Below are 27209 nucleotides of genomic sequence, written 5' to 3'. Positions count from 1 at the left end.
GTCGACCCGTGCACACCCACCGTATACTGTCGGGCGATAGTTGCTCGGGTGATGTGTGTGTCCCGGCTTATGTTGGCGCACTGGGCGTGTGGCATTACAAACTCGATGGTAACACATTACAAGCCGTGGTGTCTATTTTCTTCAACACACTGCGCTTGCAATTCTACACAGGCTTGTGTAATTCTGAGGTTGCCGCTTCAACTCCACCCACCGATGCATCTGCCGTCAACCCCTCCCGGCTCTGTCGACCCAGCAGCATGAAGAGGTTCAGCGCAGGCCGGCAGTCGGTGGGCAGGTCCCGTGTGTTGGGGTACAGCGTGGGTGCTCGAAGACGTCTGGTCTGCGTGTAAAAGTAGCAACAACATCCCTCCTGGAGAGGCTCTCTAGAGCTCCCTCTAGCGCAGTGTTCTTCACTCATTTTCGGAATGGTAGGGAGGGGGCACTTTCGCCGATAAGACATCGTCAGTGTGAGGGCCGCCACACATTTGAAACCATTGGGGTTTGACAGCACGACGATGACGATGATGATGATGGGTGTTTACACGTGTCGTTGTGTATTGTCGGGGGCCGCACTAAAGGCCACCAGGCGCCATCAGTGGCCCGCGGGCCATGCAATGGCCCTTCCAGCAGCAGTGGCCGCGTATTTTTTTACTCAAAATTCCCCACCTTGTGGAAAACTTCACTTCCGTAACAGCAATGCATCCAACGATTACGAAATACAACGCTTGCTTCTTTTATTATTTTCAATACGTTCCGATAACATTTTTGGTTAAAGCGTAAAGCTTTTTTTTAAACCGTGTAAAGTGCACAAGACGCTCGGGAAAAAAAATCCAGGAAAAAAATCGTAATTTTATCGAACCAAGAAAATCCTCACTTGAGACCCAAGGCTCCTTTGCAGGAGTTTCCTCCATTTGGTGGTTTGCCCGATTCCTGCTGAGCAGCGTGTTGCGCGAGCCGGGGCCGGCAACCCAAAAAACAAGAAGCGCCGCTTTTTTTTTGTTCGAATTCGGTGAAACAAAACAAAAAACCTCCTACAACATTTCAAGAGCCCGCAATGCACTGTGGTGAATTCGAGACGGCGGTTCACTGTTGAATAACGTGAAGCAGTCCCTCAAAGAGGCCGAACGACGCTCCGGAACTGCAGGTTGCCCGACCCCCTGCGCGCGTGGTTAATAAAAGCGATCCAAGTCTCGAGTTGACTTTGCTCAAACAGGTGGCGAGCACTGCCGAGACCAGGAGAGAGTCTCCTGTTTAGCAAGAGAGACCGGAATCACGAAAATTACCAAATGAACGCCTGGGGAAAGCAATAGAAAAAAAAAGAAACCCCACTCCAATGCAATAGGAAATACTCAAACTCCACATGTGGCATGCCATGCCATTCTATAACCGACGGCATAGTTTTCGCAATGCATTAACACCACCTGCGCCAAACCCCACGTGGTGATGTACCTATGGGCAATAACGTTACACCAACGTGGCTAATGTCAACGAACCATAGACTCACATCGCCTCGTTCACCCTCTTCCCTCAATAACCATCGGGCAACCGATGCTGCCAAATGCGCAGATAACTGAAACGCCTTGCAAGATTACCGCGAGTTAAATACACATAGCGTGCGGGTAATTCTGCACACTTTTGCTTGTACAATGCACGCATTAATACCCATATCCATATGATGTGCAGATGTGTGTGTGTGTGTGACCGTATTGAATGCAGGAGTCCAGCCAAGATTTCTCACTGCACACATGCAAACCTCTCCGTCAGTATTCTGTCAAGAAAAACAATGAATTTATTGTAAGGATTATATCCCGTGACCAAATAACTCAGAGTGCTCCCTATCTCGTCAGATCTCAACATCAAAAGCGTGTGTGTACTGCAGACTACACACTGGCTGTTATGGCAACCGCTCTGAGCGAGCACCTGTGAAGGCTGGAACGGCAGACCTTTTCTATAGCGGGTGGTGTGGCTAGAACCGTGTCTAGCCAGTGGTGATGTTCACACAGCGCCCGGTACTCATTTAAGGGTGAGTCGACCTAGGGGGGGGAGCCCCAGCACGGGTTTAACATCATCAGTGTCGATGCTGACAATGGCTGGGAATCGAACGCACATCGCTGGATTCGTAGCAGAGTTCGCTAACCACTGAGGCACCGCTCCCCTTACACACCGCACAATGCACGCACGCAGACACACTCTACACACACTATACACTGCAGGCAACCACACATTGCAAAGCTGCACGATGAATTATTGAACAAATACATTAGCGATTAACCAGCGGTGACATCTGCAAGTCATGTTCCCTTTGCTGCAGTGGCCAGCAGCTGCAGCGACTGGGTTAGACTTTTGATCAGCAATCTCACATTGGATATGGGCTCCCTAGGTGGAGTAATTCGATATTTCACACCTTTTTACCACGATAGACAAAAGCACGTGATCTCAAATTACCCATGTCAGCCAAACCTGCTTTTGTGTCAACTTTACCGCACACAAAAACCAGGACCGGATCCCCATTGAGCCACCTTCATCTGGATTGCCCAACCACACCCAGGGGGATGGGAGGGTGGGGGGCCTCACCTGAGACGTGGCTCTCATTCACAGAGCCCGCGGCAACGCTGAGGACAGGTGCGGGATCAGCCCAGTCACTTCTGTCCTTCGAATAAAACAACGCAGCACATCGACATCATCACGATCGACATCATCATCATCACTGTCATCATCACTGTCATCATCATCATCATCACTGACATCATTCGACTGACGTTTGTATTTAATTGATCCTTTTTCTTATATATCTGGTGCTCTAAACTGTGTAAAAGTCACGTGTAAAAGCAATCGCTGAATAATAATAAAAAATACTGCCATCATCATAGTCATCATCGTAATCGTTGTCATTGTATTCACGTTCATCGTCGTAATCGTCCGCATCGTTGTCGTCACCATTGTCATTTTCATCGTAGTCATGATCATCGCAGTTCATCAATGTCGTCGTGATCATTATCATGGCTATCATCATCATCCTCCTCACGGTTATCGTCGTCTTTGTCATCATATTCATGATCGTCTCCAATCGTCACCATCATCGACGTGGCGCATTCATCTCAACACAAATATCATTGCCCGAAGCTCCTTGAGATTACGTGCAGTGTCGAGAAAACGGTTTTGCAACGATCGCTTGATGAGTAATCATCACTTTGCTCTGAACCACCCAGAATGTCGGGTTGAGTGAGGGCTGGCCAGTGGTCACGCGCATCATAAGCCAGCACTCTGGGGAGCAAGGGTTAGCGGATCACGTAAAGACACAGCTGGTCTGCGAGGTGGCTTTGAGGTCGCCAGAAACCCAAGTGGGTTCGTGAACTCATCTGTGTGGACTGTTCGATGTTATCTCCGTGTATGTGTGACGGTTCTTCCATTCAGACTCCCTCTACACATTCACTTTATTTTTTAAACTCATTATTGACCTTGGCCAAACATCCCAGATGCAAGAACGTCAACTAAAATAATGGCAATATCCATTGAAGCCTCTGCGGTTAAATACATGGCAGCAGTGTACAACAAGAAAAACACAGTTAGTAAATTCAACAAACTAATCATTTAAATCACCCGGGATTGAGCCCCAATGGCATCAGATCTAGGGAAGCTAAGCAGTGGTTGAGCCTGGATAGTTATTGGATGGGCAGCCAACATGCACTGCCGGTTGCTGTACAGGCTTGGTCCATATGTTCTGTGACCCCCCCCCCCCCCCCCCAATAAATTGACCTTGAACTTTTTTTAATATCCTGTGCATATTAATTTGTGTTTTTTTTTAAACCTTACTTTAAATACATTCAGTTCTGGAGACTGAAATAGGGGGGGGGGGGGCAGGGGTCACAAGACACCTGAACCACCCTGCAGAGCTGATGTAGGGGGCTACGTGGCGGGCAGCAGAGAGGAAGGGGCAGGCCAACAGTCTCATCGTGGCCACTGCACCTCCAGCGCTGCTACGGCGCTCCACCATCGATGCACCCCACTTGCACCCAACAGCACCGACCAGCGTGGTGAAGTATGGCCAGACGCAGCTCCCACGACCCGCAGGGCGTTTCCTTGCTGTGGTTGTCACACCTGGTGATGATTGCTCGTGTTGCAATCGAAACGTCGTGATTTAATTGATTTAGTTTTTATTTTATTTTTTATTTTTATTTTTTATTTTATTTTTTCACCTACGTGACTTTACCGAAAGAACCAAAGAATAGCGACAAAAGGGGGCCACCTCCCCCCCCCCCCCAAAAAAAAAACTCCACGCACGCATTCAGCTTGTGAGTTCCGTGACCCCATCCAGCCACTGGAGGCCACCACGTCCACCAAAGTGCGTAAAACGAAACGCAAATCTTCGCGCGAATACCATTGCCACCGCACACAAACAAACAACCAACAGCAACAAAACTCGCGAAACTAAACGCATCGCCACGACGTGTTCGTAAACATTGACGTCCGACATCACTACGAAAAGTTGAACATGACATCGAAACCTACCCCAGGGTACTCAATCATTCCCTCCACACGCGCCCGGCCGCCCCCGATGCCCTGCGCTGTAGCCCCGCCTGGTGGGGAAGACGCGAGGCTACGGCAAGCCGCGGTGTCTCGCGGTGTCGCGGGGCAGAGTCGGCCCCCACTGTTTAAGGGGCCGTCCATAAATGACGTCAAGCGATTTTGGACGCTTTTTGACCCCCCCCCCTCTTCGTCACACGGCGTCACAAAAAGTCAGACCCCCCCCCCCTCTCAAAATGACGTCACAAAGCTCTGCCCCCCCCCCAAAAAAAAAACAATTGTCATTGTAGTGCGTATTTAATGTGCCGCTGCACTCTGATGTTGTATGAGAAAACATTTATTAAAACGTCTATTTAATTAAAGTTGCGCATTTTTATGTGACGTCACATTTCTCAACCCCCCCCCACGTCACACATTGTCACAAATGTCTGATTCCCCCCCCCCCCCCCTAGGTGCGTGACGTCATTTATGGACGGCCCCTAAGGATCCTGGGAGACTCCGGGGATCCCCGGTCAATTGGGAGATAAACCCACAAGGCCGAGTGGAGAATAAACCCACAACGCCGATTGGAGAATAAACCCACAACGCTGAGTGGAGATTAAACCCACAACGCCGATTGGAGATTAAACCCACAACGCCGCGTGGAGATAAACCCACAACGCTGAGTGGAGATAAACCCACAACACTGAGTGGAGATAAACCCACAACGCTGAGTGGAGATAAACCCACAACACTGAGTGGAGATAAACCCACAACACTGAGTGGAGAATAAACCCACAACACTGAGTGGAGATTAAACCCACAACGCTGAGTGGAGATAAACCCACAACACTGAGTGGAGATAAACCCACAACGCTGAGTGGAGATTAAACCCACAACGCTGAGTGGAGATAAACCCACAACACTGAGTGGAGATTAAACCCACAACACTGAGTGGAGATAAACCCACAACACTGAGTGGAGATAAACCCACAACGCTGAGTGGAGAATAAACCCACAACACTGAGTGGAGATTAAACCCACAACACTGAGTGGAGATAAACCCACAACACTGAGTGGAGATAAACCCACAACGCCGATTGGAGAATAAACCCACAACACTGAGTGGAGATAAACCCACAACGCCGCGTGGAGATAAACCCACAACACTGAGTGGAGAATAAACCCACAACACTGAGTGGAGATAAACCCACAACGCCGATTGGAGAATAAACCCACAACACTGAGTGGAGATAAACCCACAACGCCGCGTGGAGATAAACCCACAACACTGAGTGGAGATAAACCCACAACACTGAGTGGAGATAAACCCACAACGCTGAGTGGAGATCAAACCCACAACACTGAGTGGAGATAAACCCACAACGCTGAGTGGAGAATAAACCCACAACACTGAGTGGAGATAAACCCACAACGCCGATTGGAGAATAAACCCACAACACTGAGTGGAGATAAACCCACAACGCCGCGTGGAGATAAACCCACAACACTGAGTGGAGAATAAACCCACAACGCTGAGTGGAGAATAAACCCACAACGCTGAGTGGAGAATAAACCCACAACGCTGAGTGGAGAATAAACCCACAACGCTGAGTGGAGATAAACCCACAACGCTGAGTGGAGAATAAACCCACAACGCTGAGTGGAGAATAAACCCACAACACTGAGTGGAGAATAAACCCACAACACTGAGTGGAGAATAAACCCACAACGCTGAGTAGAGAATAAACCCACAACACTGAGTGGAGATAAACCCACAACAATGAGTGGAGAATAAACTCACAACACTGAGTGGAGAATTAACCCACAACACTGAGTGGAGAATAAACCCACAACGCTGAGTGGAGAATAAACCCACAACACTGAGTAGAGAATAAACCCACAACACTGAGTGGAGATAAACCCACAACAATGAGTGGAGAATAAACTCACAACACTGAGTGGAGAATAAACCCACAACGCTGAGTAGAGAATAAACCCACAACACTGAGTGGAGAATAAACCCACAACGCTGAGTAGAGAATAAACCCACAACGCTGAGTAGAGAATAAACCCACAACGCTGCGTGGAGAATAAACCCACAACGCTGTCAACTGCACGTACGCACGTTGAACTTCTTTCGCGCCGTACGTAGCCGACCGTGTTAATCGGAAGGTACGTTGGGAAGTACACAAATACTGAAACAACGGCGAGAGGTGGCGTGTGCGTTGTGTGTGTGTGGATTTGCGTCGTGGCACACAAGAAAAAGTTGGACGTCGAGGACACGTGTGTTTAGAACTGCACAGATTAGCCAAAGCAAACCTTGCACGAGCCGTAGGAAGGCACTGAATGTCCCGGCTGTCCCGTTGGGAAATCGTTCAAAAGTGAAACCAATGCTTAATGGGTGCTGCAAACTCTTAAGATAACTTTCATTGCAAAGCACATTTCTTGCATTCCTCCTTAAACCCCCTCTGGACCTCCTCCCCCACACCACTCCTGGGTCGCCACTCTCGATAGAGCTTCTAGCTCAATGGGCCCTACACCCAGAGCGAACCAAAAACAATTTAAACTCAACCACATGGGGGGGGGGCTAGAAAAGGTGACGGTATTAATCTTCTTGGTTCTTTCGGTAAAGTCACGTAGAATGGAAATAATAAAGTAATAATAATAAAAAAATACAGTTTTATTTTTTTATTATTTCCATTCTACGTGACTTTACCGAAAGAACCAAGAAGATGAATAATGTTTTATTTTTTTATTTTTTTATTATTTCCATTCTACGTGACTTTACCGAAAGAACCAAGAAGATGAATCCCTGCAGTCACGAAAGCTTTAAATCGAAAAGTGACGGTGTTCATTAAGAGTCATATTTTAACTTTATTTCGGGTTTGGCACGAGCATTCACACCCGAATAAAGTTGAAATGTAAATTTTACTCAAGGCTGCAGAAACATCCAATCGAAAGTATGTATTCACGATGCATGCTTACGGAGCGCTGTAATGTGGAGGTTGTACAATTCGCAGCCCCTTTTGCCAATCCACTGCTGGATGAAGGCCACCTCACATCACGCCCGTTCATGGGGGTTGTTTGGCCATACTTCACCGCGCTGGTCAGTGGCAGTTGGTGAAGGTTGGGGGGGGGGGTACAGCCCAGGGTCGGTTCGGATATCACTCGCCACTTGATGTTAGCCATGGCCGGGTATCGAACTCAGGTAGTAGACTCACTCCCCTCACCCGCATGTGGTATTAATGCTATATTCTGTCCCGTTCCGAGGCGTCTGCCCCGTTCACCGCTGAATCTCCGAACGCGGAAGTGGTTAGCGTTAATTTCATTTAGAGAGGCTTAGAGCTGCTGTTTTTTATAGACATTGTTACTCACCGCAGAGAACTGTAGCGACACCACCGCACACTATGATAGCTGGCGCCAAACTGTGCCACACGCCCTCCCGCCTGGCCTTTTACTTCCGATTCAGAAAAATAAAACTGATGACGTACACGCACGTCATGGGAATGGGAAAAGGTTCAATTGCCCCACGACACTGAACTGCATTGAGACTTTCGATTTAAAGCTTTCGTGACTGCAGGGATTCATCTTCTTGGTTCTTTCGGTAAAGTCACGTAGAAGGGAAGTAATAAAATAATAAAAATAAAACATAATAAAACAATTCTCACGACGTTTCGGCCACAACGCGAGCAGCCGTCCTCAGGTGAAAACCAGAATTGTTTTATTTTTATTATTTTATTACTTCCCTTCTACGTGACTTTACCGAAAGAACCAAGAAGATGCATTGAGACTGTTGAAGCGCTACCGCATCCTCAAGTCTCACTCGCTTGGGACGGAGTGACGGCATGAGCACACCAATGATGACGATAGCACGCGTTGGTCGGGAACCTCCGTGTTTATTTCAAACGTGTGTGTGCGTTTGTAAATCAACACTCGTCATTTCAGTCAAACACGAATGGGTCTTAACGCGCCATGAGAGACGAACGCCAATATCAACTCATACCCACACAAGGGGAGTAAAAAAAACAGTTTGAGGTGTAACGTTGCACTAATTCAGAATAATAATGTATTACATTTAGCATTCATACCATCGTGCCACCAGAGTGCCTTCGTGATTGCACGGCCGTCACGCAGGCACTGTGTTTCACGAGACACGGTCTGCAGTAGTGTCACAGTAAGCGGGCCATGCTGCTGGGTGTGATCACAATTTCTTTGCGGTGTCATTTAACAAATATGTCTCATTTGGACCGCACGTAATGGCCTGCTCGGTTTTTTTTGTCATGCCAGGGGGAATCTTTAACGTCCTCTGAGAAGCAGACGAGCCCCTCTTTGTCATGGTCAATACACACCCCGCAGTGATCACCGGGGCAGCCTGCCAGCTTCGAACCGCGAGCTACCGCTGGGCCACACAAGCCAAATATGTCCGCATCGACTCGGTGTGCAATCGTCGTCAATACGAGCTGCCCACCCTTCCTCCTCCCCTCGTTGTCCACCCCACTCGCACGAACGCCGCCTTCCCTGTCCCCGACTTCCCGTGGTCACCACCCATCGTCAATCCACTCGTCTCCATCTACGTGTATTCCACGCATCGTCACCACCAGCTCCTCATTTTACATAAATCCCTTCCACTCATCTCGTTTCATCTCCCCAATCACCTTCTACCATGGTTAGTTCATTGTACAGTGCCTCGGTTAAGGCGCTGTAAAAACGTACGATAAGATAATAATCCATCACTTCGATTCACGTTGTGGTCCAATGGGCTTCATAGCAGCCCCATTCCAGCCACTAGAGGACGCTTGCATCTTCCACAATGTAAAAAAAAAAGAATCCGTTCTGAAATCGAATAGTGACCACGAATCGTGACCTTGAGTGGTGAATCTCTATACCCTTAGCTATGTCAACAAACATAAAATACACGAGCAAAGCACACGAATTTCCAACACTGTAATGTGTTGATCAAAGAAGCCACGATACTCGTTGTTTCACACTCTTATTACATGCACGTTTGTTTAACTTCTTTCGCACCGTACGTAGCCAACCGTGATAATCGGAGGTGCGGGGGGAAGGACAATGAACTAAACACCCACAAAATAAACCATGAAATGTAATCTACAATATAAATATGCCGTCTGTGTACTTTTATTTACACAACATTCAGCTGCCGAATCCAGGGAATTCTCATTCAGCTCGGGCTCTCGGGTGCATGAGAGCAGACTCTAATGCACAGTGCAACGTCGCATATCCGACCGTCACTTATCCGCCCTGACCAATCAGCCGCTCTCGAACCCAGTGCAGAATGCGCGCACAGTCTAGCCGATATTTTCTGTAGACGTTCACAATTAAGACGTCTTCGCACACAGGGAAATATTCTTAAATCCCGCGTACACGCAGTCACTTCTAGAGCACGGCGAAGCGCGTTCCTACATTCAAAGCAATCTGCTTTTTGTTATTGTCTAGCAACTTAGTTGTGCCTGCTGGCTGTAACTGTCATCTTCGATAGATGTTCAAATATCCGACATTCATGCATATTCGCCTACACTTCAGGCACCTCATCGAGCCGGATATGCGACATTGCACCGCACGTGCACTTTACTGCTGGTAACGGCACGCCACAAAACCTGGCCTGGCTTAAGAATCCTTGTGGAGTGGCGCCATGTCAATCATAGACGGCGTCTCTGAGAAGCACATGGAAATGTGAGAAATTAAAGAATGGTCGGTTTAGAGTTGACCGCGTGGCTCAGAGAACGGAGTAGACACCACTGACCTCTTGTGTTGGAAGCCGGGTTTCAACTACCCGTGGTTTTAAAAAGAAAAATCTCGCAAATTTATGGTCTCAGCACGGTCACCATTGAGTGCATAGAAGAATTAAAAAAAAAACATCCACCACGTGAAATTTTATTTGGTAAAAAAAATATCCATCTCGGAGAATACATTTTTTTTTCTACTCAGATTTACTTTCCCATGACAAATTTCTCTCTATTGTGGGGCGAGTGGAAACCTATGGCAGCCGAAGTACGGGGAACGAGGTCAATAAAAAATATCTCAGACGTAGTTCTGTCATGTCACCTTCCACAAGTCATTCTTTAACATGGGGGTGACGCAACTGCTTTGCAGGAGTTCCAAACGGACGCAGAAAAGTCTCACAGCTTGGTGCCAAGAGCACAGATTTCTAGTAAAATTAAGGGGGGGGATTGACAAATGATGCTTTGAATTCAAAGAACAATCACGAGTTCAGCTCGGTAAATATCTGAAATCTAAACTCGACATTAAATTTAAATCATCATAGGGTAAGAAACAAATTTTGGCTAGAGCTTGCCAACTTGTGACAAAACACCTTTGTCAAATTGCACGATTATTTTGTGTTCGGGGGGACTTATTTAATCGCACCAACTTCGGAGCAATTTCGACCCAAGAGGAGCAAACTCATTCACGTTGACTCCACTTAAAAAAAAAAAAATTTCCAGCGCGGATATCTAACAGAGAATATCAGAGGTATGGCCAGCGCAATTTAATAATGTATTCACTACACGCATCGTTAGTAACTTAAATACACGTGTGGAAAAATATTGGTTGAAAAAATCTCATATTAGTAAAAAAAAAACAAGGTAAATCTTTTTTTAAGTTGAACACAATCAACCATTATTCTGGCTGTTGCCTGATGAGGCTGGTTGTAATTACCAGTGAAACGTCGAATTGTAAATGTTGAGGGTTTACTCTCCAACACATCAGTGTGCTGAACTAGTAACTAATTGGCATGTTTCATTTCCATGACCTGTGTTGGGTCGTGGCGGGTTTAACGACACATTAATATGTACGCGATTCAACCCAAAAAAACCTCTATTTTGGATAAATATTTGTAGATGCGAGCATAAAAATGTGATTACGCAGATCGTTTCATCAATGTCACTTCTCAACTTTGTCAAGTAAATCGACCTAACCTTCGTGTGAATGTAGGTTTATATTCATTGAGACGGTGTTACAGACAGGCACGGTAAAAATGACCGGCTCGTGTTTCTAAGAAGGCACCACTTTGTGGAGGTGGCCTGGTGTCTCACAAGTTCAGAGCACTTAAACCGGCACCGCTGATAATCCCGGGTTCGAATCCAGGCGGCCGCCCGTGTGTAAACTTTGTTCTCCAAGTGTAGCGGAGTTGATGAGTCTCACACTGATCACCAATTACTAAATGCAGAAGAACAACAACAAAAAAAAGAACGGCAACGTTACATTTGCTCGTGCACTTCATTCGGTTCAATTCCAGCGACGAGAATCATCGAAAGTGGTTCCCGATTGCCTTGCGACGATCATTTTTGTCGCGAAGTTTGCAGTGTCTCTCTCCCCGTGGTTGAGGGCATTGCTTTCTCCGAGCCCTCCGTTTTTTCCCTCCACACTAAGAAGCATTCGTCTATATTATTTAGATTATTTTGCTGCAATAAATTTCCACGCGATAAGCCAACGTCATTGAGCTATCATTCGTGCTCCTTGGTTCTTTCGGTAAAGTCACGTAGGGTATAAATAATTTAAATCACGACGTTTCGGGCACAACACAAGCGTCCGTCATCAGGTGGGACAACCACAGCAAGAAACAATTGCTGAAGTGGGTGGGCATTTTCTGCCGTGCTTGCGTCTTACTTGTAGCCTCCACTCCCCCTACCCCACACCCCCACCCCACACCCCCTACCCCACACCCCCACCCCACACCCCCACCCCACACCCCCTACCCCACACCCCCACCCCACACCCCCACCCCACACCCCCACCCCACACCCCCTACCCCACACCCCCTACCCCACACCCCTACCCCACACCCCCACCCCACACCCCCACCCCACACCCCCTACCCCACACCCCCACCCCACACCCCCACCCCACACCCCCACCCCACACCCCCTACCCCACACCCCCTACCCCACACCCCCTACCCCACACCCCCACCCCACACCCCCACCCCACACCCCCTACCCCACACCCCCTACCCCACACCCCCACCCCACACCCCCACCCCACACCCCCACCCTCCCTGTCTCCTCCCCCCCCCCTTATCTTACCTTAATGGCCTCTTGTTGCAGCAGCCCTTTTGCCCACTTCAGCAATTGTTTATTGCTGTGGTTGTGCCACCTGATGACGAACGCTTGTGTTGCGCCCGAAACGTCGTGATTTAATTTATTTTTATTTTATACCCACGTGACTTTACCTAAAGAACCAAAGAGTATCGATCCCTGCAGTCACGAAAACCTCAAATCTATCATTTGTGGCCAAGTCGCATCTGAAAAAGAAGTTAATAGCTAAGTGGGCTTTACCTGGTAAGATAAAAAAAGAGCTTAGTTTTATTTGAATATTTTTTGAGTGATTTGCTTACCTTCACCATACTTTGCACTCCTATTGTGCTTTTGTATTGCTTGTTGTAACGTTCTGACCTGCCCCTACTGGACATCCGTGACAAAAAGAGCTTTATAGCTCATCGGATTCCTCCAGTATATATAAATATTCTGATTCTGGGTGGGAAAGTGCTGCCCCCTCCCCCACTCTGTGGACCAGAAGTCACTGCAAGCAATCTCAGAGGTAGCTCTGTGGTATCCACTTTCCGTGGGGAATGTCTCTAACGCGATGGGGTTGCACTGCTGCTCTGCGAGAAACCCGCTGTGACTGATGGCCCAATCGGGATACAAGTGGGTGGTCAGGATCGGTGGTCAGGAACGGTGGCCATCGAACAAAAAAAGTGGTAACTGCATCGCGCGCTTTCAGATGCGCTTCTGCGGCCGTCTGGAACGCTCTTTCGTCCGGTGTTAAGAAGCCACTGGAGCTATGCACTTTGACATCGAGATTGAAAACGCGTTTCGTTAGAACTGCTCTTCGTGTTTGGTTTGTTGTCCTTCCCCCGTACCGCTGATTAACAGGGGTGGCTACGTACGGTGCGAAAGGCGTTCAACATGTGGACATTATTTTCTCACGCCACTGCTGGCGGAAGAGGCTCTGCTCGAGGCAGCTCTAGGGAGCCTCTCTGCGCGAGGGTGGGTTGGCCTACTCTTCTCTGATGGTCAGACGTCGAAAGAGGTAAAGGATAACCACGCTTTATCCCACCATGTGCGACCTTTCGGTCGACTGATACACAGTACACACACACACAATGATACACAGTACACACACACACAATGCAAAGTGGAATATGGTGTCCGTAAATCGTGTGGACATGTCCAGCCCTGCGGCCGTCTGGAACGCTCTTCCTTCCGATACTAGGAAGCCACTGGAGCGTATGCACTCTTAAATCGAAATTGAAAACTCATTTCTTGAGAACTGCTTTTGTGCGTTTAGTTGATTGCCCTTCCCACGCACCTCCGATTAGCACCGTTGGCTACGTACAGTGCGAAAGAAGTTCAACGTACAAACACACACAGTTTCCAAGTCTCCACAAAATGCCTTTACTAAGTAGAACAGCAATAATTATTACTTAATACATTTGGTATTTGAACCATCCTTATATCGCAGGACTATTAGACATGGGTGTAATCTGCCAGTAGGGAGCAATGTTGCTGCGTGTAACCCTGAGTCGATACTGCGTCATTTAAAAATGTTGATCCATGACACCGGCACACGGTGCCCTCATAGTTTCGTATCACATCACGGGGATATTTAACATCCACTGTGAAGCAGACGGTGTGTGGTCTACGGTTCATACACCTGCAGTATTCACCAGGCCGGTCTGCCAGATTCGAACCACGAGCCTCTGCAGCAAGCGGTGAACGCACACAACGAACCGCATTTGCCCGCCAATGATGATGGCACATACAGTCTCCTCTGTGAATTAACCATAACCCCGGATGTGTCAAGGATGCATCCTAATTGATGAGTTGATAGATAGACAGACTGACAGAAGCGCCCCAAATTAATGGACAAACAAATGGATGGCCAGACTTGCAGAAACACATATAGACAGACGAATCAGATGGATGGATGGACAAAAAGTTAACAGATACACACAGATCGACACACAGATCAACAGATGGATGGATAGGCAGACACACACACACACGGATGCACAAATGGGCAGACACACGAATCGCTCGACAGATAGACACGGACCCACAAACTTACAGATAGACAGACAGACAATATGTCCAACGCACGGACGCACACTCAAACGGACGGACGAACGGACAGAAGACCGGATGGACGGGCGGACGATAGGCGATCGCGCGAACGGACGACGGAACGAGAGCGACTCACGTTTGGACCGGCATCATCGGTGGCATGGCCCCACCCACCACGTGCTGCTGGTAGCCGGGGTGGTACGGCGCAGTCCCGTAGGGCCCTCCTCCAAGCCCCGGGTAGCCGCCCATCGGGAAGGGAGAGCCGTGGGCGTACGGGACACCGGACTGAGGCCAGCCGGGGAAGCCAATGGGCGGCAGTGGCGGCTGCGGGGGACCGTAGTGGTGGTGGTGAACGCCCGGCTGCTCGGGCGAGGAGTCCTGCGGAGAAGCGATTGACCCACAAAGACAGAGGTCACCCCACCCGTACGTGTGCGTGTGTACGTCGAACTTATTTCGCCACCGTACGTATGCAACCGTGGGGAAGGACTACGAACTGAAGACAAAAAATTTGGATAGGCGGACTGAACGCAAAAATATGGATAGCCTTAAAGAACAGACCATTGGGGCAAGTGCTGTGAGCGAGTGTGAGCACCTGTGAAGGCCGGAACGGCACACGAGGGAATGGGTGGCCAGCAACACGCCCGGCCACCTTTGTATCCCTCGTGGCGATGTTTACACATCACACCGGATAGTCATTTGTTGGCTGAGTCGATGTAGGGGAGGCCCAGCAGCGGTTCAGATAATCGTCACTGGTGCTGACGGTGAGCGGGAGTCTAACTCGGGTCGCTGGGTTTGTATTTGCGGCGCGCGAACCGCTCCCCACTTGGTTGTCAAAACCTGGAATTTGTGGTCGAAAATATATGCCATCATTGATCATTGATTTTTGGGTTCTGCCATGTAATGACCTGGGACCAAATTTGTGTTGTTATAGCCCTCCACCACCCGACACAGCTGGACAAAATGTAATTATCACGTGGTGTGCAAGCGTTTAACACCGCGCCAATTAGTATTGTTGCACAGCTCATTCACCGGTAAGCCGATGAACAATTCTCACAGCTAACTTTAGCGACCAAATACGCCGCATCTGGTTTGAAACTACGTCAAACATCATCATGACAAGATCCACGAAGTCAGAATAAAAATCTAGGAAATGAGAGGTCAAAATTAACACCAAAGTGACGAGTTAAATTATATGATCATCACCTTGTATAATTGACACATCATCATCCCCTGCTGTAAATAGTATGTGGAGCAGTGGCAAATTCATGACTGCACTGCGCTATGAACCCAGCAACCTGAGCCCCATTGCCGGTCACGGCTCACATCAGTGGCGAGAGCGATGTCTGAACCAGTTCCGGGCACCTCCTTCATCAACCCGCATCGACCAGCATGGTGAAGTATGGTCAAACAGCCTCCTCGACCGACACGGTGATGGGATGCCAATCCCCCCTCTCCCCCACCCCCGCCCCTCCCACCCTCTGCAGTTACACCGCCTGCACACTCAACAGCTACCCACATGCAACGTTGAACCAAGTTTGGCTTGCGGTTGGAAAGGTTGGCCTAACATTGGCCCAACATTGACCCAATATTGACCAAACGTTACCCAACGTTGGCCCAACGTTGACCCAACGTTGACCCAACGTTGCTCAACGTTGGCCCAACATTGACCAAAGTTGACCCAACATTTGCCCAACCTTGGCTCAACGTTGCCCCAACGTTGGGCCCAACAAGGTCACACGTTCGCACGGTCCGATTGTCACGCAACGTTTGACGAACGCCGGGGCGGGTCGTGAGCACGACGCGTGCCGTGCCGTGGTGAGGCGCTGACCTGTGGGACGGCGCGTGCCGGGGTCGGCGCTGGTGCCGGCATGGCCTTGAGCATCATGTTCTGCATGACCACCTGGTGCATCTGGGCGTTCTGCATCATCATGAGGTCCACCATGTCTGTGGGTGCAGTTGATTGACAAATGGCTGTAAATTGTCATAACTGTGACGAACATTACGCCGCAGCCTATAGCCAATATTTTAATGAACCGTAACATTCACAAATATATGTTCGGGCTTCCGCCTCGTGAACGCATCTGCCAAGTGATAGAGCCGCAAAGGCCGCCAATTAAAAGCGCGCCGGTATGAAAGGCCATTTCGAATTTTTGCACAACAGGTTTACCGAAACACAACCGTCAACACCCGCAGCCGCGACCGACAACGATGTCTGCTTCACGTGGGGCCCGACTACCGTTGGGTCACCAGGCAACCGATCGGCTCAACGCACAACGATCAACAAAGGCGGTGATTGAGTGACTGTGCGTCTGTGTGCGTGTGTGTGAGTTTTGTAGTGGGAAGCGGTGGTGTAGCGGTTAGCGCGCTGCGCTATGAACCCGGAGACACGGGTTCGATTCCCGCTCACGGCCAACACCAGTGACGCTTATCTGAACCAGTCCTGGGCCTCCCCTAGGTCGACTCAGCCTGAAATGAGTACCTGGTGCGGTGTGTAAACATCGCCACTGGGGAGACAAAGGCGGTCGGGCGTGGTGCTGGCCACCCACCCCCTCGTGTACCATTCCGGCCTTCATAGGTGCTCGCTAACAGCACTTGCTCCTACAGTCTGTTAAGGCTATACGGGGTATCTTTTGTCTGTGTGAGTGTGTGTGAGTTTTGTAGTGGGGAGCGGTGGTGGAGCGGTTAGCGCGCTGCGCTACGAAGCCGGCGACCCGAGTTCGATTCCCGCTCACAGTCGACACCAGTGGCGATTATCTGAGCCACTCCTGGGCCTCCCCTAGGTCTACTCAGCCTCAAATGAGTACCTGGCGCAGGGTGCAAAAACACCGCCACTGGGGTGACAAAGGCGGCCAGGCGTGTTGCTGGCAACCCATTGCCTCGTGTGCCGTGCCCAGCCTTCACAGGTGCTGGCTAACAACACTTGCCCCAACAGTCTGTTAGAGGCTATATAGGGGATCTTTGTCTTTTCTGTTTGAAGCATCTGCTGGGGAGCGGTACGACCATGGTGACCCGAGTTCAATTTCCTGGCCACGGCCAATATCAGTGGCGAGTGAAATGTCAATTACCCTCTATCGATCCGCACTGACCAGCGTGGTGAAGTATGGTCAAACAATCCCTCCATAATTCACACGGCGCGGGAAGGCCAGCATCCATTGGTGGACTGACAAAGGGCTGGAATTTGATTAATCCTTTATTTAGTTTGGTATTCATTCGCCAAATAGGAATGCAAACTGTTCAGAAAGTTGTAAAAAAAAAATTACGCAAATGTTGCCTTTTCATTTTTCCGCGATTAAAATGTGTAAGATGATGTCTCTCTCCCGCGTATTATTTATACATTCCAAATGGGTTGTCCTGCCGGACTGAGTTAAACCCCAGGTGCCCCTTGAGCCAGAGACTGCCGGTCTCAATGGACTCTCACCTGCCGCTCATGAAGGGCATCTCTGTGAGTCTACGAGCCTCTATGTGCACGACTATGGGTGTTTATGTAAGTTTATGGGTTGCTATGCAAGCCTATGTGTCTCTAGCTAATCAAGCACTCTTTATGGCTTTTTCAGTGTATGGGTCTTTACGTACGTATCTTTATGGCTCTCTATAAGTGTGTATTGGTCTCTATTTTACATTTATGTGTCTTTATATGTCTATCAGTCAGTTTAAGTCTAATGGCCTCTATGTAAGTCGACTGGTTTATGTATAAGTCTACGAATCTCTATATAAATCTCAGGGGTTTTGCTCAACTTATTTAATCCCAGTTCTCCCTCATTGAGTTCTTATCAGGTCGTAAATATACGTCTACCATAATTGTTTTCACAACTTGGGTCCCACTGATGTGTCGAGCGTGCTGAGGTGTTGTGGAACTCACTGAGACGCTCCATGAAATTACAATCGAACATCGCACGCTACCGTAATGCACCCACCACACATTGTGTGCAGGAAGCATGGTGGGGGGGGGACCACGGTGGCTCGGAGATGTTAACTACCTCGCCCGGTATACAGGAAGTTGTGGGTTCGATCTCTCCCCTGACGCCTGTACGTTAGGAGTGTGCATGTTCTCCCCGTGATCGGCGTGGATTTTTCTCCGGATCCTCCGGTTTTTCCCTCCACATTTATAGACATGCATTTAGAGTATTTGTCTGCTGTAAATTTCCACGCGATAAGCCACTTCACCGAGCTATCATTTCTGATAGCCAGGTCGTTTCTGAAAAAGAGCTACATAGCTCAGTGGGGCCTTACCCGGTAAGAAAAAAAAAGTTTAGTTTTAGTTTAAAATGGGTTGTACGTGCAAAGCGTGTGCATCGTCGTTATCGCTATCATCGTCGTCGTCTTCGTTGAGATGAGAAGACACGGGAGGAGCAGAGACGCTCGCGAACCTTCTTTGATGTTGCCCGAGCGCAGTGGAGGTAGCGGTGCCGGCGCCGCGATCTGCTGGATCAGCGGCTGTGGAGGCATCTGCTGGATGATGGTGGTGGGCTGCTGGGGCATCTGTAGGCGGGCGCAACGTTCCGTTCGCTCACTCCGCTCACTCCGCTCACTCGCTCGCTCGTCGGTGGACGAGGCCGCGCTTCTTAGAATCGATAACCATCACCGTAATTTTTCCGCGTGTCTGTATATACGTACGTTGAACTTCTTTCACACCGTACGTAGCCAACCGTGCTAATAAGAGGTGTGGGGGAAGGACAATAAACTAAGCACAAAGAGCAGTTCTTAAGAAATGAGTTTGCAATCTAGATTTAAAAGTGCATAGCTCCATTGGCTTCCTAATATAGGAAGCGTTTGATATTTGTGCTACCCCTATGGTCATCGGTGTGTTTCGTCAAAGTCTGCAATCGTTTCAGAGAAGGGGGGCGATGCCACGCTATGTATAAGACCAATTGAATATTTCGCAGGCAGCTGTCAAAAAATTTAACTACGACACCACCACACAATGGCCTATTCTTTTCGAATGATGTCACGGGATCTTTAACATCCACTGGGAAGCAGATGACGCGTGGCATTCACTAAACGTTTTTTTACCAGGTAAGACCCAATGAGCTATATCGCTCTTTTTCGGAAGCAACCTGGCCACAAATGACAACTCAACAAAGTGGCTTGTCACGTAGACATTTAAAGCAGCCAAATGTAGAGGGAAAAAGCAAAGAAAAATCCACATTCCAAATATACGGCGTCAGGGTCGGGATCGAACCCACGACCTCCTGTATACGAGGTGAGGTAGTTAACATCTCATAGCCACCGTGGCCCTTTTATGGTTAATACACCCGCAGTAATAACCAGGGCGGCCTGTCGGGTTGGAACCGCAAGAGGTGAATGCGTTACAGCTGGGCCATGTCACCTGCTCCATTTCAACTCTATGCCCGCAAGTGCATTAATACATGTTCAAAAAATATTCGAAAGAGTTCACATTATTTAATTTTCAGTGAGCATTGAGGCGGTGCTCATCTGTTTAAATGCGTGAGACAAGGGGTAGTAATTCCACATTGCTATGGCAGGAGAAAGTTGATCCACAACACAACCACTTTTAATCTTAATTTAAGAGCTTTCGTGACTGCAGGAATTATTCTTTGGTTCTTTTCGGTTAAGTCACGTCTAAAAATAAAATAACATTACATTTCGATATTTTACTAGGTTATTTAATTTTCGTGTGCCTGCCTTCTAATTTTCAGGCTTGCGTGCCCGTGCCGCGTTGTCAGCTTGCTCCTCTCTCTGTGTGCCGTTGTGATGTCTGTCTGCTTGTATGTCTGTCTATAGTTTTTTCTAGTTAGATTTTTGTTGCTATTTCTTTTATGCCTGATGATGATTGCTTGTGTTGCAATCGAAACGTCGTAATATGTTATTTTATTTTAATTTATTATTTTATTTTTAGACGTGACTTAACCGAAAAGAACCAAAGAACAACCACTTTTGAATTCCCCACAAAGCGGCACTCATTTTATCGACCCACGGAAGAATGATCGGCTGAGTCACGCCCCAACCAGCATTTGAAAACTCGCAATCGAGCCACCCGGACACATTTCTAAAATATTAATTGACAAATAATTTTTGCGAGGTCAGCTCTGCGTGTGTGTGGGTGTGCCCGGGAGCGGGAGGAGTGTAGTGGCTACTGCACTGCGCTACGAACCCAGCGAGCCGGGTTCCATTCCCGCTCACGGTCAACGCCAACGATAGCGATTATCTGAACCGGCCGTGGGAGTGGTGTTGGCCACCGATCCCCTCTTGCACCGTGTCAGCCTTGATGCGGTGCCCTCGCTCACAGCCCTTGCCCCAAACAGTCTGTTCGTCTTCGTGGGGAATCAGGATGCATCGTCGCATCGGAAGACCGCGATGGACAACCGACGACGACGACGACCGAACCGGCCATTCCCGCGCGCACGACGCAGCGGCTCTCACCTGCTGCTGGATGATGCGAGGCGCCTGTGGAGGAGCCTGCTGGTAGATGTGGATCGGCTCCAAGCGCGGCGCGGCGGTGGCGGGCGGAGGCGGCGGCGGCGGAGGCGGCTGCGGCGGCGGCAAGTAGCGCGGGGCGATGAAGGGCACGAAGCGCGGCACCACGACGGGAGGCGTGAAACGCTGCCGCCTCCGGCTGTCCCCGCGCGAGCGTGGCCGCGACATCTCGTCCAGCATGTGCTGCTCCTGCTCGCCGCCACGACGCCAGAGTCAATCCGCCGCCGGACGAGAGGCCCCCCCCCCTCCCCGCGCCTGCGAAATTCCTCAAGGCAATCTTGATTTGAAGCTTTCGTGACTGCCGGAATCCATACTCTTTGGTTCTTTCGGTAAAGTCACGCGTTAGGTAGAAAGTAAAATATGTCGCGACGTTTCGATCGCAACACAAGCGGTCGTTTTCAGGCGGTAAAAATATAATCCAGCAGTGGAACTGCTGGACCAGCAACTTTGTCGCGCGAGGGTTCTTAGCGTTCGGTTCGAGGGTGGAACGGATTCGCAGCTCGAGTGAGCAACGGGTTACGCGTTTAGTTGGAGGTCGGAGCGGTGGGGGGGGGGGCGGTGGGTAGGGAGCGGGGGGTGCTGGGCCGTTAGAGGATGAGGACCGGTCGGAGGGGCCCCCTCTCACCCGCAAGCGGTGTAGCAGGTCCCTGCGACGCCTCAGGGCCCCGTGGAGGGCCTCCTGGTTCCCGTCACTGCCTGCAGGAGGAGGCACCGACACACAGCAACCCGTCAGCGCGCGACGCAAGCGCCACGCGATATTGAGAATGGCCATTGGCCGAAACGTCGCCGATTCAACGCCGTGTTTTTTTTCTCCTTCGGAGGCGACAGTGTGGCTGACGAATGCGCCGAGTCGTTGTTTAGATTTAAAGTTTTCGTGACTGCAGGGATTCATCTTCTTGGTTCTTTCGGTAAAGTCACGTAGAAGGGAAATAATAAAATAATAAAAATAAAACATCTTTTATTATGTTTTATAATAAAATAATAAAAATAAAACATATTTTATTATGTTTTATTTATATTATTTTATTATTTCCCTTCTACGTGACTTTACCGAAAGAACCAAGAATAAGTCGGAGAACCTTCGACTTTTTAAAGATATTAACATACATTTGTTATCGCGTTACAGTGTATATTTTCCGTTCTTTTTCCATTAAAAACTATAGTACCTATTTAAGTGTTAGGGTTAGGGTTAGCACTCTGTACGCAAGGCATTTAGAAGATGGGAGTATAGAAGTGGAGTGACAACTATTGATGTAGCTGCCACCGCCCTCTGAAGCAGCCTATAACACCTGTTTCCCGCATGGCGGTCGCCCATCCATCCAAGCTCGATCAACCAGGCTCAGCCCTGATCGCTTCTTACAGGATCTGACGACATCATGCAACACGGGGAGAGGAAAAAGCCTCCCAACTAACTTGGGCACAGCACTTTCTTCAGTTGAAGAGGCAAATGGACTGCACTTCTATACTCCCTCATCTCCAATGCTCTTTACCTTTACCAAACAATCCCCAAGACCGACATGGCATCGGTCATCCAGCAATACACTGACAAAGAGTGCTTGAGTGTGGTGGTGGTGGTGGAGTGTGGTGTTGGTGGTGGTGATTGAATGTGACGATGGTGGTGGTGATTGAGTGTGGTGATGGTGGTGATGTGTGGTAACTATGATGAAGATGTGTTTAGTGATTGCGGTAATGATGTATGGTGTGATGGTGTGTGGTGAAGGTGGTGATGTGTAGATATGGTGGTGATTGAGTGTGGTGATGGTGGTGGTGATGGAGTGTGGTGATATTGGTGGTGATTGAGTGTGGTGATGGTGGTGGTGATGGAGTGTGGTGATGGTGGTGGTGATGGAGTGTGGTGATGGTAGTGATGGTGTGTGGTGAAGGTGGTGATGTGTAGTTGTGGTGGTGATTGAGTGTGGTGATGGTGGTGGTGATTGAGTGCGATGATGGTGGTGGTGGTGATGGTGGTGGTGATTGAGTGTAATGAGGGTGGTGGTGATGGTTACGACCACTGGAGGTGGCCGTGCTAAGTCCGTCCTCCCGTCCCTCCCTCTCCTGCTCCAGTTTCTGAGAACACAGCACAGAGAGAGGTGGGGGGGGCTCTGGTTACACAGACGGTTCAGGGGACGGGGGCTGCACAGGCTGCGGCATGGATACCGTGCAGGAGACATTTCGAACGTCCCCGCGAGGAACATCAGCGCCACGTTGCGGCCAAAGAACGAATACGCGACGTGCAAACACACGCCTCGCCTAAGGGACCGTCCATAAATGACGTAACGCACCTAGGGCGGGAGGGGGGGTCAGACATTTGTGACGATGTGTGATGAGGGGGGGGTTTGAGAAATGTGACGTCACATCAAAATGCGCAACTTTAAATAAATATAGACAACACGTTCCACTTAATTAAATATACTTTTTAATAAATGTTTTCTCCTACAACATCAGAGTGCAGCGCCACATTAAATACGCACTACAATGACAATAGTTTAAAGCGATTTGAAGCATGTTTTATTTTTTTGGGGGGGGCAGTGCTTTGTGACGTCATATTTGAGGGGGGGTCTGACTTTTGTGACGCCGTGTGACGAGGGGGGGGGGTCAAAATCGTCTGACGTCATATATGGACGGCCCCATATCTCGTGGATCTGCACATTCATCTATCCATCTCGCGGCTCCATCTGCGCGGTGCTGGACGTCATTCACGACTCTGGATGCCGCTCCGCCCTTAAAGTCTCGACCACCACCAGCCATTCATCGTCTAACTTTCCTACGCAATGCGTCCCTGACTTGCGTGCGTTCTCTCTAATGCACGTGATTGAGTGACGTCCCTTAAACAACAACGTTCCCCAGGAACGTCGTCCAGTCGTCACTGGGCAGGATATAGATATATACAATCAAACATTTCAGGATCAGAATCTCTGTTTATGCTGGAGGAATCCGATGAGCTGTGAAGCTCAGTTAAACACGAAGGCTTTTGCGACCATCATATTGGTCGCATCAATAAACGCGATCTAACCCAATAACTACTATTAACGTGTAAATGTTCGCGATCTAACCCAAAAAAAACTCTATTATGGAGCGATGGCGCTCTTTTTCACAGCTGTCCAGTGTTCCACGTGTCCAGTATTTCACAGATGTCCACTTTAGACGCATATACCGTGTGTGTGTATATATATACAGCGCATACACACACTCACGCGCTGTGTCTATTACAACGAAGTGAGAGCCCATTGCGACAAACGCCTCTTTTGCAAGGGAGACCTGGGATTGCCAGCATTGCGAGTGTGTTCTCGAATGCCACGTGTGAAAACCTTAACCATCCTTACCCTTACACTATTGGAACCTCATTTGCCAGTAAAAAATATGATAATTGTTTTTTTACCCTTCTATCTGGCAACAAAACTGACATCTTTTTTACAAGGAGTCATAATAATGCATTAAGACTGCAGGTATTGTGGTCTATGCAAACATGACTCCTTGTAAAAAAGGTGTCCGTTTTGTTGCCAGATAGAAGGGTAAAAAAAACAATTATCATCCTGACCCTTGCTAACCTCGCCCCTCCCTGTTCCTATCATCAGCCCTTCCTTGCCATCCCTTCCCCTCCTCAACACTCTCAAACCACATCCCCTTTCCCCCATCACCCAATCACTAATTAACCATTTATCATTTGTGTAAAGCGCCTCGACAAGTGATTTAACAAAAGCGCCTGATAAAATCCTAGATACGATAAGTTAACACACCGGCGGTGTTTGTGCACGAGCCCAGAGGCAGTGCTTACACTAAACATGGTTTAACCACCCAGTCACATCCACCTCGCCTAATGTTGTCCTCATAATATTGCGGTGGTGGTCTGCGCACACACACACACACACGCGCGTGTCCAAATAATGTTTGTGGTCTCCAGATTTCAAGGACGTTATTGGAATACAAGATAAATAAATGTGGATTCTGGATTGGCGTACCTTGTCCTCTAGTGGTAGTGCCTTACGCCGAATAGTGCTTACTCCAAGCCAGCCTGAGCAGCGTTGCAAAAAACACAACAATTCGTATCAAGCGGGGAATTACACTCCGTGGTTACGGCACGATTGGTGGAGCGTCCGCAACAGTTTGCTTGAGACGGAGATGATTGGCGGCATGTGTGTGTGTGTGAACGATGGCCAAGAGGCGATGCTGGGAGGATGTGGAGCGAGAGGCGAGAGGAGACGGCCACTCCATCCTTACCTTCTCGAGCAGCCGAAGCTTTAGCCGCGCCATCTGCTCCATCATGGCACGGTCTGCGTTGGCCATTGCTCACCGCGGTTTGCTGCCTGGCTTTGCAGAGAAGAGGGAGTTTCAGCACATGCTAGCGGAGCGTCGGGGTTGTGTTTGGTGGAGGTGCAGGAGGAGGAGAGAGGTCAGTAGCCTGGGCCAGTGGCCAAAACAGTTCGCTACTCGAAGGGCAGGACGCAGAGGAGCTTGAACGCAGCAATTCGGAATGAACACCTAGAGAATGTAGACACTTGGGCGCGTGACTCTTGTGTCCGTGTGTGTTCGCTAACAGCACTTGCCCCAACAGTCTGTTGAGGCTGTACGGGGGATCTTTGTATGTGTCCTCGTTGTTGTGTTAAAGGCTGTGCGCGTCGGAGTATGTGACGCGAGTGTTGGATAACCTCTGTGTGCCCAGTTGGAGAGTGTGTGTGTGTGGATTGGAATAATGTGTTGTGTAGGTGTCTGTGCGTGGGTTGTAATGATGTTGTGTCGGTGTCCGTGTAGGAGTGTGCTTGAGACTGTGTGTGCGAGTCGGATACTCGTATGTATACTTAAACGACTGGTTGTGTGGGTTGGAGACTATTCGCGTGTCGTAGTCGGATACTCCGTGCGTGTGCGGGAGTGTATGTATGTGTGTGTGTCTGTTAGAGTCTCTATGTGGATGTGTGTGTGGATATCTATGCGAGTCGCACGGGCTCACACCTAATACAAACATCAGAGCGCAACAAGCGGTCTCTAAGGTGCGTCACGGGCCTCGGCACATACCGAGACCGCAATACAGGTGTGTGTCCTAAGGGAGCCGAGTTCACTGAGCACTCATAATGGGCCGTGGCAACACTAGTGTGGGAAACGCGCGTGTGTGTGTGTGCGCCTCAAGGCCGTGATTATAAAATATATTGGGGGGGGGATGTGTCCCCCCCCCCCCCCCAATATATTGCTATAAAATAGATTTCTGTTTATATGATTGTGGTTATGGTTGGACTTTATTAATCCCTAATCTCTGTTATTACATACAATGAAACACGAAAAGGTAAAAAAGATAAAACAGAGCAATGTAATACAATACACGATTAGACATTATTGTAAAAAAATAAATAAAAAGTCGATCCTACGTGTTAGTGAATGTTTTTTATTTTAGGCAGGGCATGGCAGGAAATTCGTTTTCAAATTTAGATTTTTTTTTTTCTGGGGGGGGAACCCCCAGGAAGATTTGCCCCCCCCCCCCTAATGTTGACTCCATGGCTACGGCCTTGCTGTGCCTCAATTGCAAGGAAGGGCCCCGGGTTCGATTTCCCCACTCGGTAACTTTTCTGTGGAGTTTCTATGTCCCCCCCCCACCACTCCACCTGTTCTGCGTGGGGTTTACTTCGGCTTCTCAGATTACCTCGCATAGCTTAAACAAAAAGTTTACAATACAACTGGTACTTGACTTCAAGCTTTCGTGACTGCAAAGATTCATATTCTTTGGTTCTTTCGGTAAAGTCATGTAAATAGCTGCAAAGAAAATAACAAAAAAACGACGACGTTTCGATCGCAACACAAGCGACCGTCATCAGGAAGATGAACGCCCCTCTCCACCCAGCCCCACCCCTCCCATTTTTGGAATTCAAAACTGACGGGCGGACACAATAATCCCCTGTGGGCTGGTGGAACCAGGTGGTTCCTACCAGTATAATACATGCTGTATAGTCTAGCTAGCATGCTATTGTGTATTTTGAGATTCACTTAGTTATCTATGCATGCAGTACTTTGTACACCTTTGTAGAATTGTTTTCATCATCAGCCATGTTCCATCCATTGCTGTACGAAGTCCAACCCATGGTGATCTGATGCCACGATTCGTCCAAATTTAGCGGATATGCAAAGTTTTCACAGAAATCAAATTACTGTAAGGCAATCGCGGAATGACGCCTCGCTCAAATCATTTTGTTGATGATG

General features: G+C 48.9%; 1 protein-coding gene across 2 annotated transcripts; it reads right to left on the bottom strand.

The window, feature by feature from the left end:
* Positions 1 to 717: 717 nt before the first annotated feature.
* On the bottom strand, positions 718 to 26053 carry LOC144724606 (uncharacterized protein C21orf58-like). Of its 2 annotated transcripts, XM_078603879.1 has the most exons (9): positions 25245 to 26052; positions 23036 to 23093; positions 21652 to 21722; positions 20973 to 21215; positions 18959 to 19070; positions 16420 to 16535; positions 14728 to 14969; positions 2575 to 2645; positions 718 to 1768 (listed from the first exon to the last, which is right to left on the bottom strand). In XM_078603879.1, the coding sequence occupies exons 1-9, from the start codon at positions 25308 to 25310 to the stop codon at positions 1761 to 1763; spliced, it is 987 nt and encodes a 328-aa protein (XP_078460005.1). In that variant the 5' UTR covers positions 25311 to 26052; the 3' UTR covers positions 718 to 1760. The 2 variants fall into 2 exon arrangements, with proteins under 2 accessions (XP_078460005.1, XP_078460006.1); XM_078603880.1 differs by lacking the exons at positions 718 to 1768; positions 2575 to 2645 and adding an exon at positions 8387 to 11685 and having other exon boundaries at positions 25245 to 26053.
* Positions 26054 to 27209: the final 1156 nt, after the last annotated feature.

Source organism: Lampetra planeri, chromosome 21, assembly GCF_965212315.1.
Source record: "Lampetra planeri chromosome 21, kcLamPlan1.2.h2, whole genome shotgun sequence".
Lineage (NCBI taxonomy): Eukaryota > Metazoa > Chordata > Hyperoartia > Petromyzontiformes > Petromyzontidae > Lampetra > Lampetra planeri.
This window is presented reverse-complemented; position numbering and strand designations above follow the sequence as displayed.

Excerpts from the sequence above, each read along its gene's own strand:
- LOC144724606 (XM_078603879.1), bottom strand. The coding sequence starts at position 25,310 with ATGGCCAACGCAGACCGTGCCATGATGGAGCAGATGGCGCGGCTAAAG. Across the intron at positions 23,094-25,244 it reads AGCTTCGGCTGCTCGAGAAG|AAACTGGAGCAGGAGAGGGA; the intron begins GTAAGGATGGAG and ends CTGTGTTCTCAG. Across the intron at positions 19,071-20,972 it reads CTCGCATCATCCAGCAGCAG|ATGCCCCAGCAGCCCACCAC; the intron begins GTGAGAGCCGCT and ends GCCCGCCTACAG.